Source organism: Melozone crissalis, unplaced genomic scaffold (assembly GCF_028551555.1).
Source record: "Melozone crissalis strain CALT ecotype California unplaced genomic scaffold, PUWL_Pcris_2 ptg000012l_1, whole genome shotgun sequence".
NCBI classification, from domain to species: domain Eukaryota; kingdom Metazoa; phylum Chordata; class Aves; order Passeriformes; family Passerellidae; genus Melozone; species Melozone crissalis.
The window spans coordinates 3,055,167-3,071,994 of NW_026535790.1; the positions used below are offsets into that span (position 1 = coordinate 3,055,167).

The window sequence follows — 16,828 nt, forward strand, 5'->3', positions numbered from 1 at the left end:
CAAAGAAAGAGATGAGTAATAGTTGTGGCCTTTGCCAAGAATGAATCCTTTCAGATGAGTCTGTTTTCCTTCCATGACAGATTCCAGTCCTTTGTTTACCATTATTATTTACTGTTCTGTCATCAATAACTTGTTTTGTAGTGGAGAACATCCTTATTAAGTTCTCAGATGTTCCTGAGCTGGAGGGGCTGCCAGCACTGGCATAAAATTCAAAAGGATTCAGACAAATCAGGGAGGAAAAATCTCTTTTCAGCAGGAAAAATCTGACATTTAGGAAAGACTGGCTGTCCAAACACACAGCAAAGAAGCAAAAGACCTATTGGCTGCACCACTCATGGGTTACACTATTGCCATATTGAATTCCAATATGGGATGCATAAAAAAGAACAGTCTGTAAAACACATGATGTTTTCCCTCCTCATTCCAGCAAGAGGATCTCTCAACTGGTCTCCTAAGATCAGCTTCCAGCGAGAAATAAATTCTCTATCTTCCCACTGCTTGTTTTCTAGATTCCCCTTGCCGCTGGGAAGATAGAAAATTCATGGAAAATTCCCATTAAACTCCCCATGGATGCTTGACCTCCTCCAGGAGTGTGTGTTTCTGTGTCCCTCTCCAGGACACACTCCTCAGGGACATGACTATAGCCAACATAATAAGATTAGAATCCAACTATCTGGACAATGCTGTTTGCAGCCCCTCAAGAGCCTGGTGGAAGTCCTGTGATCAGGTAAGTCATTATCATCAAGCTCATTTCCTGATGTTGTTGACTCCTCTTTCAATAAGAATGAGCTCTGAGATGCCACTTGCCTTGGTGTGACCACAGAACAGAGCACTGGAGGTATCTGAACCTTGGGTGCTTTGTCCATCAAGAATAAATGAGAGCTGAGAAAGGCCTGCAGAGAGTGGAGACATCAAAGCAGGCATGACCTGGAAATATTAATCCCCTTTCTTCTGCTGAAGCAGCCTGGTGTGATTCAGCTTCCTGAGCGCTGCCATGCCTGGATCTGAGGGCTTTGTGCCCAAATCCTCCTCCTCAGCATCACCTGGGGCTGTTTCTGTGGCCATGCAGGAGTTGCCTCCAACTCTCTGCTCAGCCCTGGAGCTGCAGCAATGCCAGCTGCAAAACCAGCCTGGGCCAGCACCAGGGAAATATTTGACCTGCTGTGCTCCAGAGCTTGGCTGCTGTGTGGCTGATGGATCCTGAGGCAGCTGGGCAGGGATGCAGCTCAGGGAGTGTCAGGACCCAGGACATCCCTCTGGCTGTCCTGAGCAGCCCAGACCCCTGCCAGGGGGCTCAGAGACCCTGGCACAGAGCCCAAAATGCCCCTGTGGGTTTGATTATGACCCATGGAGCAAGTTACCAACCTTGTGTGAAGATCTGCAGGCCACAACAGTTCAAGTAGAACATTAGTGAAGTTATCATGGGGTGGAAAAGTAGATTTTAGGGTTTTTGGTGTGGAGGTTCAGGAGGCAAGATAGAGGGATTGGGGCATGTCCAGCCTTTCTCCTTCTTCTTGGCCTCCATCTCCTGCTGTGATGTTGGCTCTCACAGATTGGTTTAGAGTAGAAGCTCACTGTCTAACATAGATGACAGGTATTGGAAAGTAATTGTAAACATTGTATATGTAGTTTTTAGTATAAACACATAATACCACCCCGGGGCAGGCAGAGTGCCTCTGGCTGTCCTGCTGAGTGGACTTCAGCAGAACAGGAGAAAATTTTTTATAGGTAAGATAAAATAAACAACCTTGAGACCAAGAAATTAAGAGCTCTGACTCCTTCTTCAAGCGCCAGGCTGGGAAAAGAGACTTTGAAACTTTTCTCGGGGTCACTGTGAGCAGCTACAGACCCCGACAAGGGAGTGCCAAGCTGTGGTCAGTGTGTCTGTCCCACGGGGCTGGCTGTGTCACACACCCACGGCCACCAAGGGATGCCCAGCGAGGGGACCCCAGTGCTCTGAGCCAGAGCAGGGGGCTCGGGGCTGGAACTCTCAGCAGGGCACACGGGTGATGGGGAGGGGTCCTGCACCCCCTCCAAGCTGGCACCAGTGTCCCCAAAGCCCTGGGGCTGGCCGGCAGCCCCGCTGCTCCCAGCCCTCTGCCCGGCCCCGATAAAGCACCACGGCTGGAGGTCCCCATCTTGTGGCAGCAGGGACAACACGAGCCTGGCGGTTCCCCGGCCAGGCAGAGCCCTGGCCAAGTGCTGCAGAGGCAGGACACTGCCACTGCCACCCAACGTGTCCTGCCTGAGGGCACAGCACGGCTCGGCAGCAGTCAGAAGCTGAAGCAAGCTGGGAACAGCTCTCACCCCTCACATACACACTGTCCCCACACTGCTCTTACACCTTCTCTCCTGTACCCACCATGCTGGGGACCATGAGGACCCTCAGTGGCTGGGTTTGGAGGAGTCCAAGTCCGTGCTGGATTTGATGGTGGCCCTTCCCAATGCTTTCCACACCAGTTCACATCTCCGTGCACACCTGTGTGCCCTGAGTCCCCACTGCATCCTGGTTCTCCACGAGATCCCCAGGAAGTTGTGCCTACGCTCTCCCTGGGTGATGTTCCTGGCTGGAAGGGTGGAACCTGCTCCAACACCTGCTCCATACAAAGGTAGAGGTTGGCCAGTGATGCCCTGACTGGCTTTCTCCTCCCTTCCTCACTGTGCTCAGGAACAGTGGATGCGTGGGTTCATGACATCTGTGGTGCTTTGCAGAAGAGATCCTTAAGGGCCTCCTCCTCTCTTTGGAGTTTCTCCTGTCTCTGTGCATTCACTGACAGCACCTGGAGGCCATGGGATTATGGAAGAGGCCATCCCTGCCAGTGCCAAGGATCAGAGGAGCCTGTGGCAACCTTGCCTGGCTTTGTGAGCCATCCTGGGTCTTCCTTGATCCTTCCCCTCCTCACTAAGGACCTCCCAGCCCTTACTCAGCACCTGGCAGCTTGTAGCCTCCTGGGACTATCTGTTGCCCAGTCTCCTGCCACACCCACAGCTGGAGGAGAGCCCACACGTTCCTTTATCAGCCCCCACCAGGGCCACCCTGCTGTGGGGTGTGATAAGGGCTGGGGGGTGCAGACACCAGCACAACTCCTGGGCTCCTTTTTGTGGGGCCCTGACACCTCCCCACACTGCTGGATCTGGAGCTGAGCCCCATCTGCTCCCCTTGCAGCTCCCCAGGGCCCCTCCACAGTGACACCCAGCAATGGGCCATTTGGTGGAGGCAGAAGAAGACCCTGTGTGCTGGCTGTGCAAGGAAAGATGTCCTGGCACAGGGAGGCCCTCAGGCTATTCCCACTCTGCTACCAGGCAGAGGGTCACAAGTGCCAGGAGCTCCTGTACTCCTGTGTAGATCTTCAGGAGATGTCCTCCAGCTCTGTCCTGAACAAAGGTGCACGGGGCTGATGGTGCAAGAGGGGATCCCAGTGTGGAATTCTGGTGGGACAGCCTGGGGCTGCAGGGAGCCCCAGATCTTCCATGAGTCTCTCCCCTGCACTGGTGCCCAGAAATGCTCTGTTTCCTCCCACGGCAGCAAGGCAGTGTCTGCCTGCTGGACACCACCCCCCAAATGCTGCCTCCTCTCAGAGACAACAGAACCAGAGCCCTTTTCCTCCATGCACCCACCTGATGGGGAGACCTCCAGTCCAGACCCCCAGAGCACATCCCTCCCGCTCCCTTCCCGCGGGCAGCACACAGAGCAGGACACCGGGGGTGCAGCACAAATGCAAGAGATTTTATTTCAGAACATTTGACTGCTGGCTGTCGGAGGGCTGGTGGGGTGTTGGCTCCAGCTCTGGCCACAGCACACGCCTTAACGGTACTTGGCAGTCAGCACGGTGCCCACGGCACACAGGAACTTGTCCAGGGAAGCGTGCACCTCTGGGGTCAGCAGACTGGGGTTGCGGGTGGCCACTGCCACCAGGAAGCACTGGCCCAGCAGCTGGAAGGCAAAACGATGTGGTGAGCAAGGGAAGGAGGCAAGGGAGTAGCCAGGGGGTGCAGGAGGGAAGCCGGGCTGGTCACCCCTCCCCAGACACTCACTTTGAAGTTGACAGGGTCCACACGGAGTTTTTGGGCGTGGAGGTCGCTGAGCTTGGAGAGGGCACCAGCGAGGTCATCGATGTGGTTGACAGCTTCCACCAGGGCGCCCGCCACCTTCTTGCCGTGCCCCTTGACCTGGGCAGAGCCCTTTCCTAGGTCGAAGTGGGGGAAGTAGGTCTTGGTGGCGGGGTAGGTGGCGAACATCCTGCAGAACAGAGGGGTTCAGAGACAGGTGAGACAGGGACAGGGTGGCAAAGGATGGGGACAAAGGGGGCAGATGTGAGGGTGGAGACGAGAGACAGAGGGTCACACAGGGGACACCCACGATACCTCTCCAGGGCATCGGCGCCATATTCGTCGGCCTGGCCGCCGATTTTGGCGAAAACGCCCTTGACGTTGGTCTTGTCTGCGGCGGACAGCACCATGGTGTCACCTCCGAGTCGGCAGCGCCTGCACGGGTGTCCCCGCTGCCCGCCGCCGCCCTTATATGCGATGCTGGGGCTCCGCCCGGCCCGGGGCTGCTGGAGCCCGGCCAGGAGGGGCCGCCCTGCCCTGCCCTGCCCTGCCCCGCCCCGCTCCGCTCTGCCGGGCACCGGCACCGGCACCGGCACCAGCCCCGACAGGCACCGGCACCGGCACCGGCAGGCGGCTCTGCCTCCGGGGGCCGGCTCGGGGTTACGGTCAGGGCTTGTTCCAGAGCGAGTGGATGGTCTCTGCCCCGCGGACACAGGCTGACAGAACAGCAGGGTTAGGCTTAGGACTAGGCTGGGGGTTAGGATGCGGTTTAGGTTTAGCCGTAGTGTCCGGGCTGCCATGGGTTGTGGTCAGGGTCTGCACTGGCACTGGCGGAGGAGCCCGTGTGTGTCCCTTGGCATGGGACTGGCACAGCCTGGATGTGTTCTGGCCAGGTGTTGGCACAGCAGCGTGGGGGAGTCTGTGCCCCACACCCCCACACAGCCCCGTGTGCACCTGCATGCACAGCCTGACCATCCACCAGCCTGAACACACCCCCCGAGCTACCCCAGGACACACAGAGCACCATGTGCACCTGCATGCACAGCCTGACCATCCACCAGCCTGAACACACCCCCCGAGCTACCCCAGGACACACAGAGCCCCTCCACGCACTGCCAGCTGCCGCCTGCACGTCCTTGTGCTGTCCCTGCTCAGCCCTCTGCCTCCAACACATCCCTGTGCACGGCTGCCCCACTGCACTCCCTGCTCTGGCTCCTCAGCACACCCCACACCCGTGTACCCCACACCACCCCACAGTGTGTGTCCTCTGCAGCCCCTGCTCCTTGAGCCACTGCCAGGCCGGCAGAGCCCGGAGCTCCCCTGCCCCAGCCCCCGTCCTGCACTGCCCTGCTGCTCTGGGGCACCGGGGGACCCTGACTTCTGGGCAGGGGGGACACTGGGCAGAGCCATGGGATCAGCCCTGGGAGCTGCTCCAAGACCTTTGGGAAGATCACTGTGGTCTGTGGTGAGCCCCATTTGCTCCGAATGATGAGGAATGTAACAAGGGCAAGGAAGATGAGGGTGGTGAGGAAGGCAGGGAGGGTGAGGGGGCTCGCAGAGCTCGCAGTGGGTTCGGCAGGTGGCGCAGACCAGTAGTGACAGCTCACACCCGTGTTTCCTCCGCGGCTGAGGTTCTTATCATTTGTGTTTGGGGGAGATTAGCTCGGTCTGGCACTGCTTCAGAGTGGGGAGGGAGGGCTGGGGGGGCTGCTTTTCTGGGAAACAGCAGCGGGGCAGTGTCTGCTGCATGTGTGTGCGTGGGGAGAGCTGCCAAGGCAGCAGAGCCCTTCAGACCGGTGGCACAAAAACAAACGGGTGCAAATGCACATGAGCCCACTGGGATGTGGACTGGGATGTGTTTGGAGTGCTGCGGGTTCACCTGCAGGTGCTGCTGCGTTCAGGGACTGCCAGGCCTGTTTGTGAGCAGGCAGGGTCCCTGCATGCCCCCGCCTGCCCACACCTGGACACTCAGGCACCTCTCTCCTGCAGGATCTTATCTCCTCCTTCTGGTGTCACAGCACAGAGCAAACCCAGGGCTAATTTTGTATCTTGTAGCCCTCCACCTGTGATCACTGATTCTTTTAAAATTCAGGCTCCAAAGTCCTGAAACCAGTCCTTATACTGGACTGCAGCTTTGTCCATCCCATTCCTACCCCGCCCAGGTCCCAGGGGACGAGCAGACACCTGGGGCAGGTGTGGAGGTTCTTCCCTGGCACTTGACTGGGATTTGTGGTTCAGGAGCTTGAGTCCCAGAACACTCTTTGTGCTTAATGGTCTGCGGTGGACTTTTTTCACTCCATGAATTCTCAGATTGCTTCTGGAGCTCATGCAAGCACTTAGCTCCTGCAGCACTCCTAATAAAGCCTTAAAAAGCCATCTTGATAGATGGAGACAGGCAGGATTTACCCTACACCCCCCAGGAATCCTTCAGGGGAATGCAAAGATCACATTTGTCTCGGTGCAGGCTTTGTCCTTCTCCCTGGAGGATTGCAGGCACAGCTTCATTCCCTGGGTGCTGCCATCAGCTGCATCCCGTGCTGGGGAGGGCTGGAAGCCAGCAGGGCCCTGGGGACACCCAGGGAGCCCAGGGCTGGTGCTGCCCTTCCCGTACCTCATCCATCACACCCGCAGCCCCCTCCCTCCAGCAAGAACACTCCAGCCCAACCCAGTCCAGCCCAGCCCCCGGCCGCGGCACAAACGGAGGCGTTGCTGCAGCAAAAGAATCTTTTTTTTTATTGATGGTACACAGGCACGGCTGACAGCTTATCTGTACTTCTCAGCCAGCACGCTGGCCACGGCCGACATGAACTTGTCGACGGCAGAGTGCACCTCGGGGCTGTAGTCCTTACCCAGGCGGGTAGCCAGCGCCACCTGCAAGCACTGCGACAGGAACTGCAAGGAAAAACGGGGCTTAGCACCAATGTCCCCATCCCTGTCCCACACCCCCCGGTACCCCATCCCCTGCTGTCCACCCTCCCGCATCCCCTGTCCTCCATCCCCCGGCTCCCATCCCGATCCCTCAGTCCCCATCCCCTGCTCCCTGTCCCCCCATTCTGATCCTGTCCCCATTCCCCATTCCTCATTCTCCATTCCCCATTCCCCATGCCCATTCCCCATTCCCCGTTCCCCCTGCCTGCCTTGAAGTTGACGGGGTCCACACGCAGGTTGTAGGCGTGCAGGTTGCTGAGCTCAGACAGAGCCTGGCTGAGGTTGTCTATGTTCTTGATGGCAGTGCTGAGGGCAGCCACCACCTTCTTGCCATGGCCACGGATCTGGTCAGAGCCCGGGGACAGGTCGAAGTGGGGGAAGTAGGTCTTGGTCGGGGGGTAGGAGCAGAACATCCTGGCAGAGTGGGACAGTCAGTGGTGCTGATCCCAGCTGGACCCACCGCGCCAGCCCCTCCGTGGGGCTCCCACCCTCTTGTCCCCTGTCCCACGGGGTCCCCAGGTCTGTACCTCGTCAGGGCCTCGGCTCCGATTTCCTCCTCGGCGCCGCCCAGCTTGCCCCACATCTGCTGGATCAGCTTCTTGTCCTCGGCGGTCAGCATGGTGGCGGCTGCAGGAGTGGCCAGGGATTGGTGGCAGCAGCACTGCAGGGACACCTTTTATAGCTGCTGGCACCTCCACCCAGCCTTATCTTATCACACTGAGGGGCGGGGGGATGGCCGGGCCCTGGGAGCGGCTGCAGCACTGCCTGGGGGGCCCCAGATGCCTCGGGGGGGGGCCCTGCCCTAAGGAGGCCCCTGGGGGCCCCAGCGGCCTGTCCTGCCCCTCTGCACCAGCCCAACACCACAATGGGGCAGGGGGCAGCACCCCACCAGGCTGCCTTGTGGACAGCAGCAGCCCCAGGCGTGTCCCAGGGGTGCCACAGCCTTGTCCACCCTGGCTGGCATGTCCTCAGACCTGTTAGTGTGATCCATTATTCTCCATGGATGGGCCGGGGTCCTCCTTGGCTCTGTGGGTGTTGGGGTAGGTCCCACAAGTGTCCCGTGTCCCCTCCAGACTTTGGCACATCCAGCCCCTCTCTGCCCCAAGAGCCCCATGGTCTCTGAGTAGGGGCCATGGACAGGCCTTCCCAGAGAATTCCAGGCAGGGAACAGCCTTCTCTTTGGGTTCACAGTCTTTCCAAAGTCCATCCTGTGATGCTTGTCAGTCTTGGACTCGTTCCCTTCTTCCCACCCCAACATGTGCTCCTGACTCTCCCCATAAATGCTGGGAAATCCCTCAGACCCCATGGTGTCTGGTCATACAATGATAGAATGTTAGAATAATCAAATTATTCATGTTGGAAAAGGTGTCTAGGATCCTTGAGCCCAACCATTCCTCCAGCGCTGCCAAGGCCAGCACTAAACCAGGTCCCCAGGAGCCACATCTACACATCTGCTAAATCCCTCCAGGGACAGGGACTCCACCACTGCCCTGGACAGCCTGTGCCAATGCCTGACAAGGCTTTCAGTGGAGAAATTTTTCCTAATATCCAACCTAAGCCTCTCCTGGCACAACCTGAGGCCATTTCCTCTGACTCTCACACCCTTCTGTCAGCCTCTGCAGGAAGGAGTTGGTGCAAACACAGGGTAAGGGACACCCCAGATGCTGACCTGGCACATAAGTCATGGATTTAAACCTCCAGCTTACCTGATACCAATGGATGCAGAATGCTTTAAAAGCTGCTGTGTGACATTTTGATGTTTGGAGCCATTTGATGGCCTGAGAGCTTCCACATCATGTCACCCTGGTTTTTTCTAAGCCTTCTGATGTTGACATTCTTGTAGTGAACTTTCTCACACACTTTCTGTAAATAACTCATTGTTTTGCATTCCTTTATGCAAGAGGAGAGAATTGATGGACTGTTGGTTCGTCCAGTGTCATTGGAGAGGTGGCACTGTCACCCTCCAATCCACTGTCACTTTTGTAGAACTATAAATATTGGAGTCAGAAAATGAACTTCCCTTTTTTCCTTCACCTTGAGAACGGTGGTGAGCTTGTGTTCTTTCATGTCCTATAGTGACAACATCACATTTCTCCCCCATGCCCAAACACACTCCCTAAATCCCATGGATGAGATGAGGACTGCCACGTGCAGTGCTGGCTCAGGGTGGCCATCAGAGCAGGCTAAAGGCTTTGACCCCACTGTTTCATGCCACAAGTCTCTGAGACAGGAGTTGACATGGTCCTGTGCTTCAGGTTTTTGGTCAAACTGCCCCAGTAAAAGGCTGATGTTCCAGATTTTGTGTGAGCAGCATTTGCACAGCATCGAGACTGTCCCTGCTTCTCACTCTGCTCCCACCCAGGGAATAGATTTTGAGGTGCTGGGAGAGGACACAGCCAGGCAGATAGGCCCAACTAATCAAAGAGTTATTTCATACCATATAACACCATGCTCAGCAATGAAAGGGAAAAGAAGGGGTCTGAGGGAGTTTTAGGGGGTTATTTATGGGTTTTGCTCATGAACTGGCTGAACATCAACCTGCCTATGGGATGTGGTGAGGGATTGCCTTTGCATCCCTTGTTTTGTTTTATTCCCTGTGCTTCCACTTAGTCCTCACTTACTAAACAATTATTTCTGTGTGTTTGTTTGATCTCGATCCCCAATTTTTCTTGTTTTATCTTCCTTTGCCCTTCACCTCATCCCATTGTGGGGGGGAGGTGAGTGGGGGCAGTGGGGCGCAGTGGCTGCACAGTGGGGTTATCCCACAGAAGAAACACATCAGATACCACACCCCTACTCCATGGAGAGAGGCACAAGGAGAGGACAATGCCCTGCATTGCAATGCAGGTTTCGTTCCAACAGGCTGGGATGGGTTTTGGATGGGTCCTAGCAGGGTAAAAGACTTTGCTGGTCAGTCTGGAGACAGACTGTGGTGGATATACCTTGGTGAGCAGCTGCAGTCACAGGGCTTAAGCCCATTCTGGGCTTCTGCTCAATGTTATGTTGCTCCCACTGAATGTTTATGTTATGTTATGTTATGTTTGTTACATGTTATGTTATCCCCACTGAATTGGCACATGAACGTTCATTAGTATATGAATTAGTAGAGGAGTTTATAAAGTTTAATATTTCCCCCTCCATATTGTGTAGACATTTCAGAACACCCCTGCTTGAACAGTCAGGTGTGGGCACAACATACTGAGAAGAAAGCACAGAGACCATAGCTCACATTTGAATTGTTTATTGGGTTTTGCAGATGACTGAGCCCCTGCAGCAGGGATTTAAAGAGCTGCCCAGGAAGGGGTGATATCCCAGAGCCTGGCAGCAGGGCTGGGCTGTGGATGGGCCTCCCTCACCCTCTGTTGAGGTGATTTATCTGTACTTCTCCGTCAGAACAGAGGAAATACTGGACAGGAACTTGTCCCATGCAGCATGAACTTCTGGGGTGAAGTCACTGGGGTAGTGGGCAGCCACGGAGCACAGGATACAGTGGGAAAGCAGCTGTAAGGGAAAGCAGCATGAAATCCATCACAGTGAGTGCCAGGTATCAGTGTAGGGGTCTGCAATGGACCTTGGGCCCAGTGTGCCTGGGGATGACAGCTACATGTCCCAGCCAGGCAGTGCTGCTGCCTGAGATGGGAGTGAAGAAGCACAGTTGTCTTTTTTATAGGGCAAAAGGCACTGCTTGATCCCCCTCCCTCTCCCATGTGTCCTTTCCTTCCTCAAGTGCAACAAAGTGGGACTGCTTATAATTTATCAAAACTTTGTTCAAGACAGGTGATGTAGTTTGATGTGTGAAGCAGATTCATGAATTACAGAAAAACCAGCAGATTTGAGTCTGCCTAACACAAACCACAGGAGCTCCCTGAGGAGTTCTTTGCGTGCACTGGGCCAGAACTTCCATTAAAAGACCCAGTCTCAGGTTAAAAATCATATGAGAAACCAGCACAGTCAGGGATCAAGCTGCCTTTAGCCCACAGGACCTGTGGTCTGTAATTTTGTGATGGCAGGACCATCTTTGTGATGGCAGGGCCACCTTTCCACCCCTGAAAGCCTCTGTGCTCACTCACCTTGAAGTTCACGGGGTCCACCCTGAGGATGTAAGCGTGCAGCTCGCTGAGCTTGGCCAAAGCCTTGCGGATGTCATCGATGTTCTTCACGGCCTCCCCGATGGCACTCATCACCTTGGAGCCATGGCCACGGAGCTGAGCTGAGCCCTGGCTCAGATCAAAGTGAGGGAAGTAGGTTTTTGTCGGGGGGTAGCTGAAGAAAAGCCTGGAGGAGAACATGAGGAGCAGGGTCAGCAGAAAAATGGTAAGAGGTGGTAAAACCTCAGAACAAGAGCAGTGTGAACCTTCTGCAGCACATGCAGATGAGACAGCAGGTTTATCTGTATGTACTAGAGAAGAACTAAGTGTTAAAACTTATTAAAAACTTAATGTAGTTATATGTTTGGTTTGGTTTGGTTTTGTTTTAATAAATAAAAGCCCCAGCTTGTCACCAAATTTCCTGTATTATATTATAACGAAGTTTCCAGGACCTTCAAACAAAAATGAAAAAACAAGAATTTATATAAATGGTACTCAGAATCCTGAAAGGAGGATCACAGTACTTTATACTGAGCTGTAAAGAGCATTTAAATCACTTTGAATAACATAAAAATGTCTGATAATTCCAAGAGCCTTTTATGCCATCTTGCTTAATTGGTATGGACTTTGAATTACTGTGCCATGCTTCATGCAGGGGGTCCAGCTGTCTTGTTTCCTAACAGTTTGTTACCTAACAACTGGAACAATGAAAACTGAGCATCCAGTGAATTTAGTGGACAGCTATTCTCTTAATGCATAAAAACTGCAAGAGAAAGTGCATCACTTGTATAATAAACCACTTCAAGTTTATCCCCTAACAGGGATAATGGTGTTTAGGACACCGAGTATGAATGGCTTTGAATTCCTCACCAGTGCTTCTGGCTATGAATTCTTCTGTATGGCTATAAAGAAAAAAATAAACCTATTAAATTGTTAAAAAATAATGGTTTACTGCTAGATTGTGAAGCATTTAATAGCACAGATATAACTCCTGAAGATTACACATCAAACAGCACAACTCTTCATCAAGCCTCCCTGGTCCCAGCGTGCTCTCACTCTCCCAGGTTCTACATGAGATGCATCCCAACAGCAAAGCCCTCTTTGGGGGCCTGCTGGGGCCTTACCTCTCCAGTGACTCTGCCCCAATGGCATCAGCCTGGGTGGCCACCTTGGCCCAGACGGTGACCACGGCGGCTTTCTCGGCTTGGGTCAGCGTCATTGTGCAGGAGCTGCTGGCTCTGTCCCCTTGCAGTGACCGCTCAGAGCAGGTTTGGAGTCCCCTCCTGGCAGCCCTGGTTATAAAGGGGAAGGGGGAGAGGGCCTTGGTGGCTGTCCACACTCATTGGTCACTCCAGAGGCCCACTGTGGACTGGGGGACACTTATCTCCCGAGAAGGAATGGCTACCGTGGCAAGGGTCAGCACGCTGTCCTCCTTGCCTGCTGGCCTTATCAGCTTCTTGCTTCTTAACCTAGAGGCTGTGTGGTCCAAAGAAATTGTCTGGACACGTATTGATACATGAGCAGAGAGATAATGCTGCAAAATTCCATTGATGAAGCTTTAGGAGACATGTCTAAGCTGAGGAGCGTGTGGGCTCCAGCACACTGAGGAGCCTGGAGAGAAAACTGCATTTCCCCCCTTGGGTCACAGATGTGAACACAAGACTCTGGGCCTTGCTGACCCAGCCACTTCCAGCATATGTGCAACATTTCACATAAAATGCTTTGGAGGTAGTGGTAGGGACAAGCTGGGAGATCTGTAGTGCAGCTCAGAGGAGAAATGAAATCCTGAATTTTAAGAGTAAGTGCAGATTTTGCCATTTGCTTCAGGACTTGACTTTGCCAGCCTCTTGCCAAGAATTAGGGACTCACTTTACGATTCCTGCCTGTGGTAACACTGGTAGTAAGGATTACTTTGGGTACAGGAATAGAGAGTTTGTGAAATTGAGTATCGTGCTGGGAAAGTGTGTGTGAGAAAGCTCAATCAGATTTCTTTTTTTTATAATCCTCAAACTGCACATCTTTGATTTCTAATGGTGTGATCTTACTGTTAGTTGGTCCCTCACTATAGGACATGGAATACTATGACGTGGACATGCTGCTCTTTTCAAGGTAAAAGAGAATTTTTAAATTTTAACTCTAATATTTATAGATTTCTAAAAGTGACAGTGGATTGGAGGGTGACAGTGCCACCTCTCCAATGACACTGGATAAACAGTTTATCAAATTTCTTCTTTTCTATAAAAGAATGTAAAACAATAAGTTATTTACATAAAGTGTGTGAGAAAGTTTGTTATATACAAGAATATAAACATCAGAAAGCTTAGAAAAATCTTAAAAAATCAGGGCAACAGTTCCCTGCACTGTAAAAGAGCCCTCAGCACTCCAGTTAGTGCTGGCTGTGTTGTGCTGTGTGCTAGACATGCACAAGAGCTGCTGGTCCCACAGCAGATGGCTGGTACCATCAGGGCACGGGCCCTGGCTGGGTGAAGGACCAAACAAGCAAAACAAAGGCCAGCACAGGTCTGTAATCACAGATAAGTCGGCAAAGTGTCAAAGAAATACCCTACTGGAGATGGTTGCTGCAGAACCTCTGGGAGTAAATATCCTGCCAGCACATAAAGCAGAGGTAAATCTCTTTGCCACGCTGATAAACGGCAGCAGCCTCAGACATCAGACACCACTGAGAGCTGGCAGCTGTGCAGAGAGCACTGCCTGGTGCAGCCACAGGGGTCAGATAATGCTCTCTGCCCAAGCAGCCCTGCACCCTGGTGTGGAGAAGGTTGGTGTGTCTCGGGCAGAGATGTGTCTGCATTTCACAGCAGCACTACCCCCTGCCACAAAGGGTGTTCCCAGCCATGCTAAAGGGAAAGCCCTTCCAGGGAATAATGATCTCTGGGTGGTGCATGGACTGGGGCATGCCCAGCCTATGGGTACCTGTACCAGAGCACAGGTGTCACACAGGAGTGTGCCCTGGAGCCCCTCAGGAGCCACAGGGAGTTGTGCTGTGCTGCTGGAAAGGTGCGGGGTTTGAGGTGGCACCCCTGTGTGTGTGTATGGCAGGGATCTCTTCTGTGCTGTCACATGGGCAGAGGTCTCTCCTCTCTGGGTAGACTCCATAGCCTGGAGGAGTTGATCCATACTCTACAGACACCACTTTCCTGGGCTGTGCCTCTGGCACTGCATCCTAGGCTCAGGTGGGAATGAACCAGTGCTAGGGTCAGAACCAGGGATGGGGTCACACAGCAATTTCTGTATCCTCTGGTGTCCCCACTTTGCTGGGCAAGTGGCACTTGCAGAAGGACTCTGACCCACCTCTTGTATTCTGCACTGGGCTCTAATCTAAGCTTCTCTGCATGCCATCTGTCACAAAAATTAGAATAAACCTTGGGTTTTCCCAAAAGGCAGGCACAAAGCACTTGGGGCCCTGGAGTCTGCAAGCCTGGCTGGGTTTGGGGATCTTGAATTATCATCCCCTCCATGGAGGCCAACAACTCCTCTGGGATTTAATTTCAGATTGTGTTCAGTGCCACAGCTCCTCCTCAGTCCTCCTGACCACAGGCTGGGTAATTCACTCACTTTAAGAGGGGATATGAAAGCAGACACATCTGAGACACAAGAAGGACAATTGTTTTACCACAGGGAATATTATCAGAGGGCTCTTTGTATACCTTCCCTTTGACAGTGCCATACACATCCCCCGAAAACCCAGAGCTCACTCTGGCTACACAGGTGCAGAGCAGTGCAATCTCCAGTTCAAAGTGCCACTGGCAGAGCCAAAGCAAGGGAAACATGGCATTTAAGTTTATACAACTGAAATGGATGGCAGTACCAAGAGAGGCTGTATTCATCATCCCTGGCTACACACATTTCCAAAACCTGCAGTTTTCCCATAGAAAATTTACTTAGAAAATATAGATGTTGTTGTGAAATATCCATTTATATAATGTTTTTGTCTCCTCCCCAAAGTGCTGCCTCTTATGTGTCGTGTTCATGGCAGTGCTCCAAGCTCTCCTCAGTGAGAGTGCATTTAATCAGGGGTTACTCAACCAAGCTGTGACCCAGATAAACATAGGGATAAGGCACAGACCATGAGGATTCCTTCCTATTCTCTGTAACCTGGGCACTGCTTCTCTGTGACTGCAGGATTAAGGTTTGTGTGCACACAGAGTGATGTCTGCACAGGAGGATTCATCATCACTGAAATCATTATGGAATTTGAATTATTTTTCAGAGAGTTACTCAAATGCCAGAGCAGCCAAAATGTGACAGTGGTTTGCTAGAAGGAGCTCATTGCTCACTCAGGATCAGGGCTGTGCTGGGGATTGCTGTGGGAACAAGCCTGGTGGGAGAAGTCTGCTCCTCAACACAACGTGACATGGAAAATGACCTGGCTTTGCATGGACCTCTCAGCCAAATTCCTCATTCCAGTGCTCCAGCAACCCATGGGGTAGTGAGACAAGGGGGTCCTGGCCTCAGGAGTGCAAAGAGCTGGACAAGATGATTGCTGCTGTTCCTCTGTCACAGGGCCAGTAGTGAAGACATTTCCTCTGGGAACACGGGGAAAGCTCATGGGATTCCCTCATGGAGAAACCCCACCAAACCTGCCTTCCTCTCCTGCTGCTGCTTCTCATGATGATCCACAGCTCCACTGCAGAATGTCAACCTTTGGGCTGGTCATGAATGTTTGTCAGAAAATCACCAAAGGGGATTTTTAAAAAAAAAATTATTGTAGGTTCTTTTTAATCCAAAATCTGTTCCAAAAGCTGGCTAGCAGAATTTCTCATTTTAAACAGCAGAAGCAAGCAACAGACCTGTTAGCTAATTGTAAAAGTGGGATTCTAATTTCCAGCAGCCCTGATTGTAAATCCAATTGAATGGCATCACTGTGAGATCAGGGATAACTTTCCCCACGGGCCTGTATTATCCACAGGAATTGCCTTCCCCTCAAGGAGAATGCTGTGGATAAGGAGGGGACATATATCTGCTCTAACTCTGAAATATTTGAGGCATATTACATTTTGAAAGTCTGGAAAGTGGAGTCTAAATCCTGGCTTTACTCTTTAATTTCCTACCAGGGCTTGAAGAACATGCAATCATTGCTTTAAATGACAAGGCTAACTACAGTTAAATGTCCAAGAGCTGGGAATGACAGATAGGCCTATAATTTATTATTTAAGAAAGTAAAATTATATTTTGAAGCAGGCACAGTGAAATTTTAACATGACAGCCCAGTGCTGGTGTACAAGGAGTGCTCTGCTGTGATAACATGACTAGTCTTTAATCACCCCAGGACAACTCTCTCCCCTCAGCATTGCCTTCTCTTGCTCAATTGTTATCACTGGCCTTGTGCAGAATGGCCCTGCAGATTATGCCCTGCTGGGGCTGCTCATCTTCAGCCACCCACCTCTGTCCTGTGTCCCTGGGGGGACTGCAGAGCAAAACCCAGAGTGGGGATAGCTCAGAGTGTCCAAGCATCTAAGTAATGCCATGAAATACAGAAAAATTTGCATAAAACCCCAGGGCATCCTCAAATATAATTGCTGATAACTTCTGATCTTGCTTAAACACAAAAAAAATGAAGGCACCAAGACTGCTGCCAGGGGAGTAATGTCACCCTTCCTAAAGCAGAGGCAGGATGAAAGCACAGGAACCATGAGGCAGGGTGTGTCAGAGCTGTGAACATGAGCAACAAGCCCAAGGCAGCCTTTCCATGAGCACGGGGAGCCCACAGGTGTGACTTCCACAGCTGCCCCCCTGCAGGC

General features: G+C 52.7%; 3 protein-coding genes across 3 annotated transcripts; all 3 read right to left on the minus strand.

The window, feature by feature from the left end:
• Nucleotides 1–3,706: 3,706 nt before the first annotated feature.
• On the minus strand, nucleotides 3,707–4,494 carry LOC128933750 (hemoglobin subunit alpha-A). Its single transcript, XM_054270822.1, has 3 exons — nucleotides 4,366–4,494; nucleotides 4,036–4,240; nucleotides 3,707–3,934 (listed from the first exon to the last, which is right to left on the minus strand). The coding sequence occupies exons 1-3, from the start codon at nucleotides 4,458–4,460 to the stop codon at nucleotides 3,806–3,808; spliced, it is 429 nt and encodes a 142-aa protein (XP_054126797.1). The 5' UTR covers nucleotides 4,461–4,494; the 3' UTR covers nucleotides 3,707–3,805.
• Nucleotides 4,495–6,770: 2,276 nt separating this feature from the next.
• On the minus strand, nucleotides 6,771–7,625 carry LOC128933627 (hemoglobin subunit alpha-D). The gene is made up of 3 exons (XM_054270596.1): nucleotides 7,506–7,625; nucleotides 7,188–7,392; nucleotides 6,771–6,942 (listed from the first exon to the last, which is right to left on the minus strand). Exons 1-3 carry the CDS (start codon nucleotides 7,595–7,597, stop codon nucleotides 6,814–6,816), a joined length of 426 nt encoding a protein of 141 aa, XP_054126571.1. The 5' UTR covers nucleotides 7,598–7,625; the 3' UTR covers nucleotides 6,771–6,813.
• Nucleotides 7,626–10,350: 2,725 nt separating this feature from the next.
• LOC128933622 (hemoglobin subunit pi) lies at nucleotides 10,351–12,285 on the minus strand. The gene is made up of 3 exons (XM_054270588.1): nucleotides 12,191–12,285; nucleotides 11,049–11,253; nucleotides 10,351–10,479 (listed from the first exon to the last, which is right to left on the minus strand). The coding sequence occupies exons 1-3, from the start codon at nucleotides 12,283–12,285 to the stop codon at nucleotides 10,351–10,353; spliced, it is 429 nt and encodes a 142-aa protein (XP_054126563.1).
• Nucleotides 12,286–16,828: the final 4,543 nt, after the last annotated feature.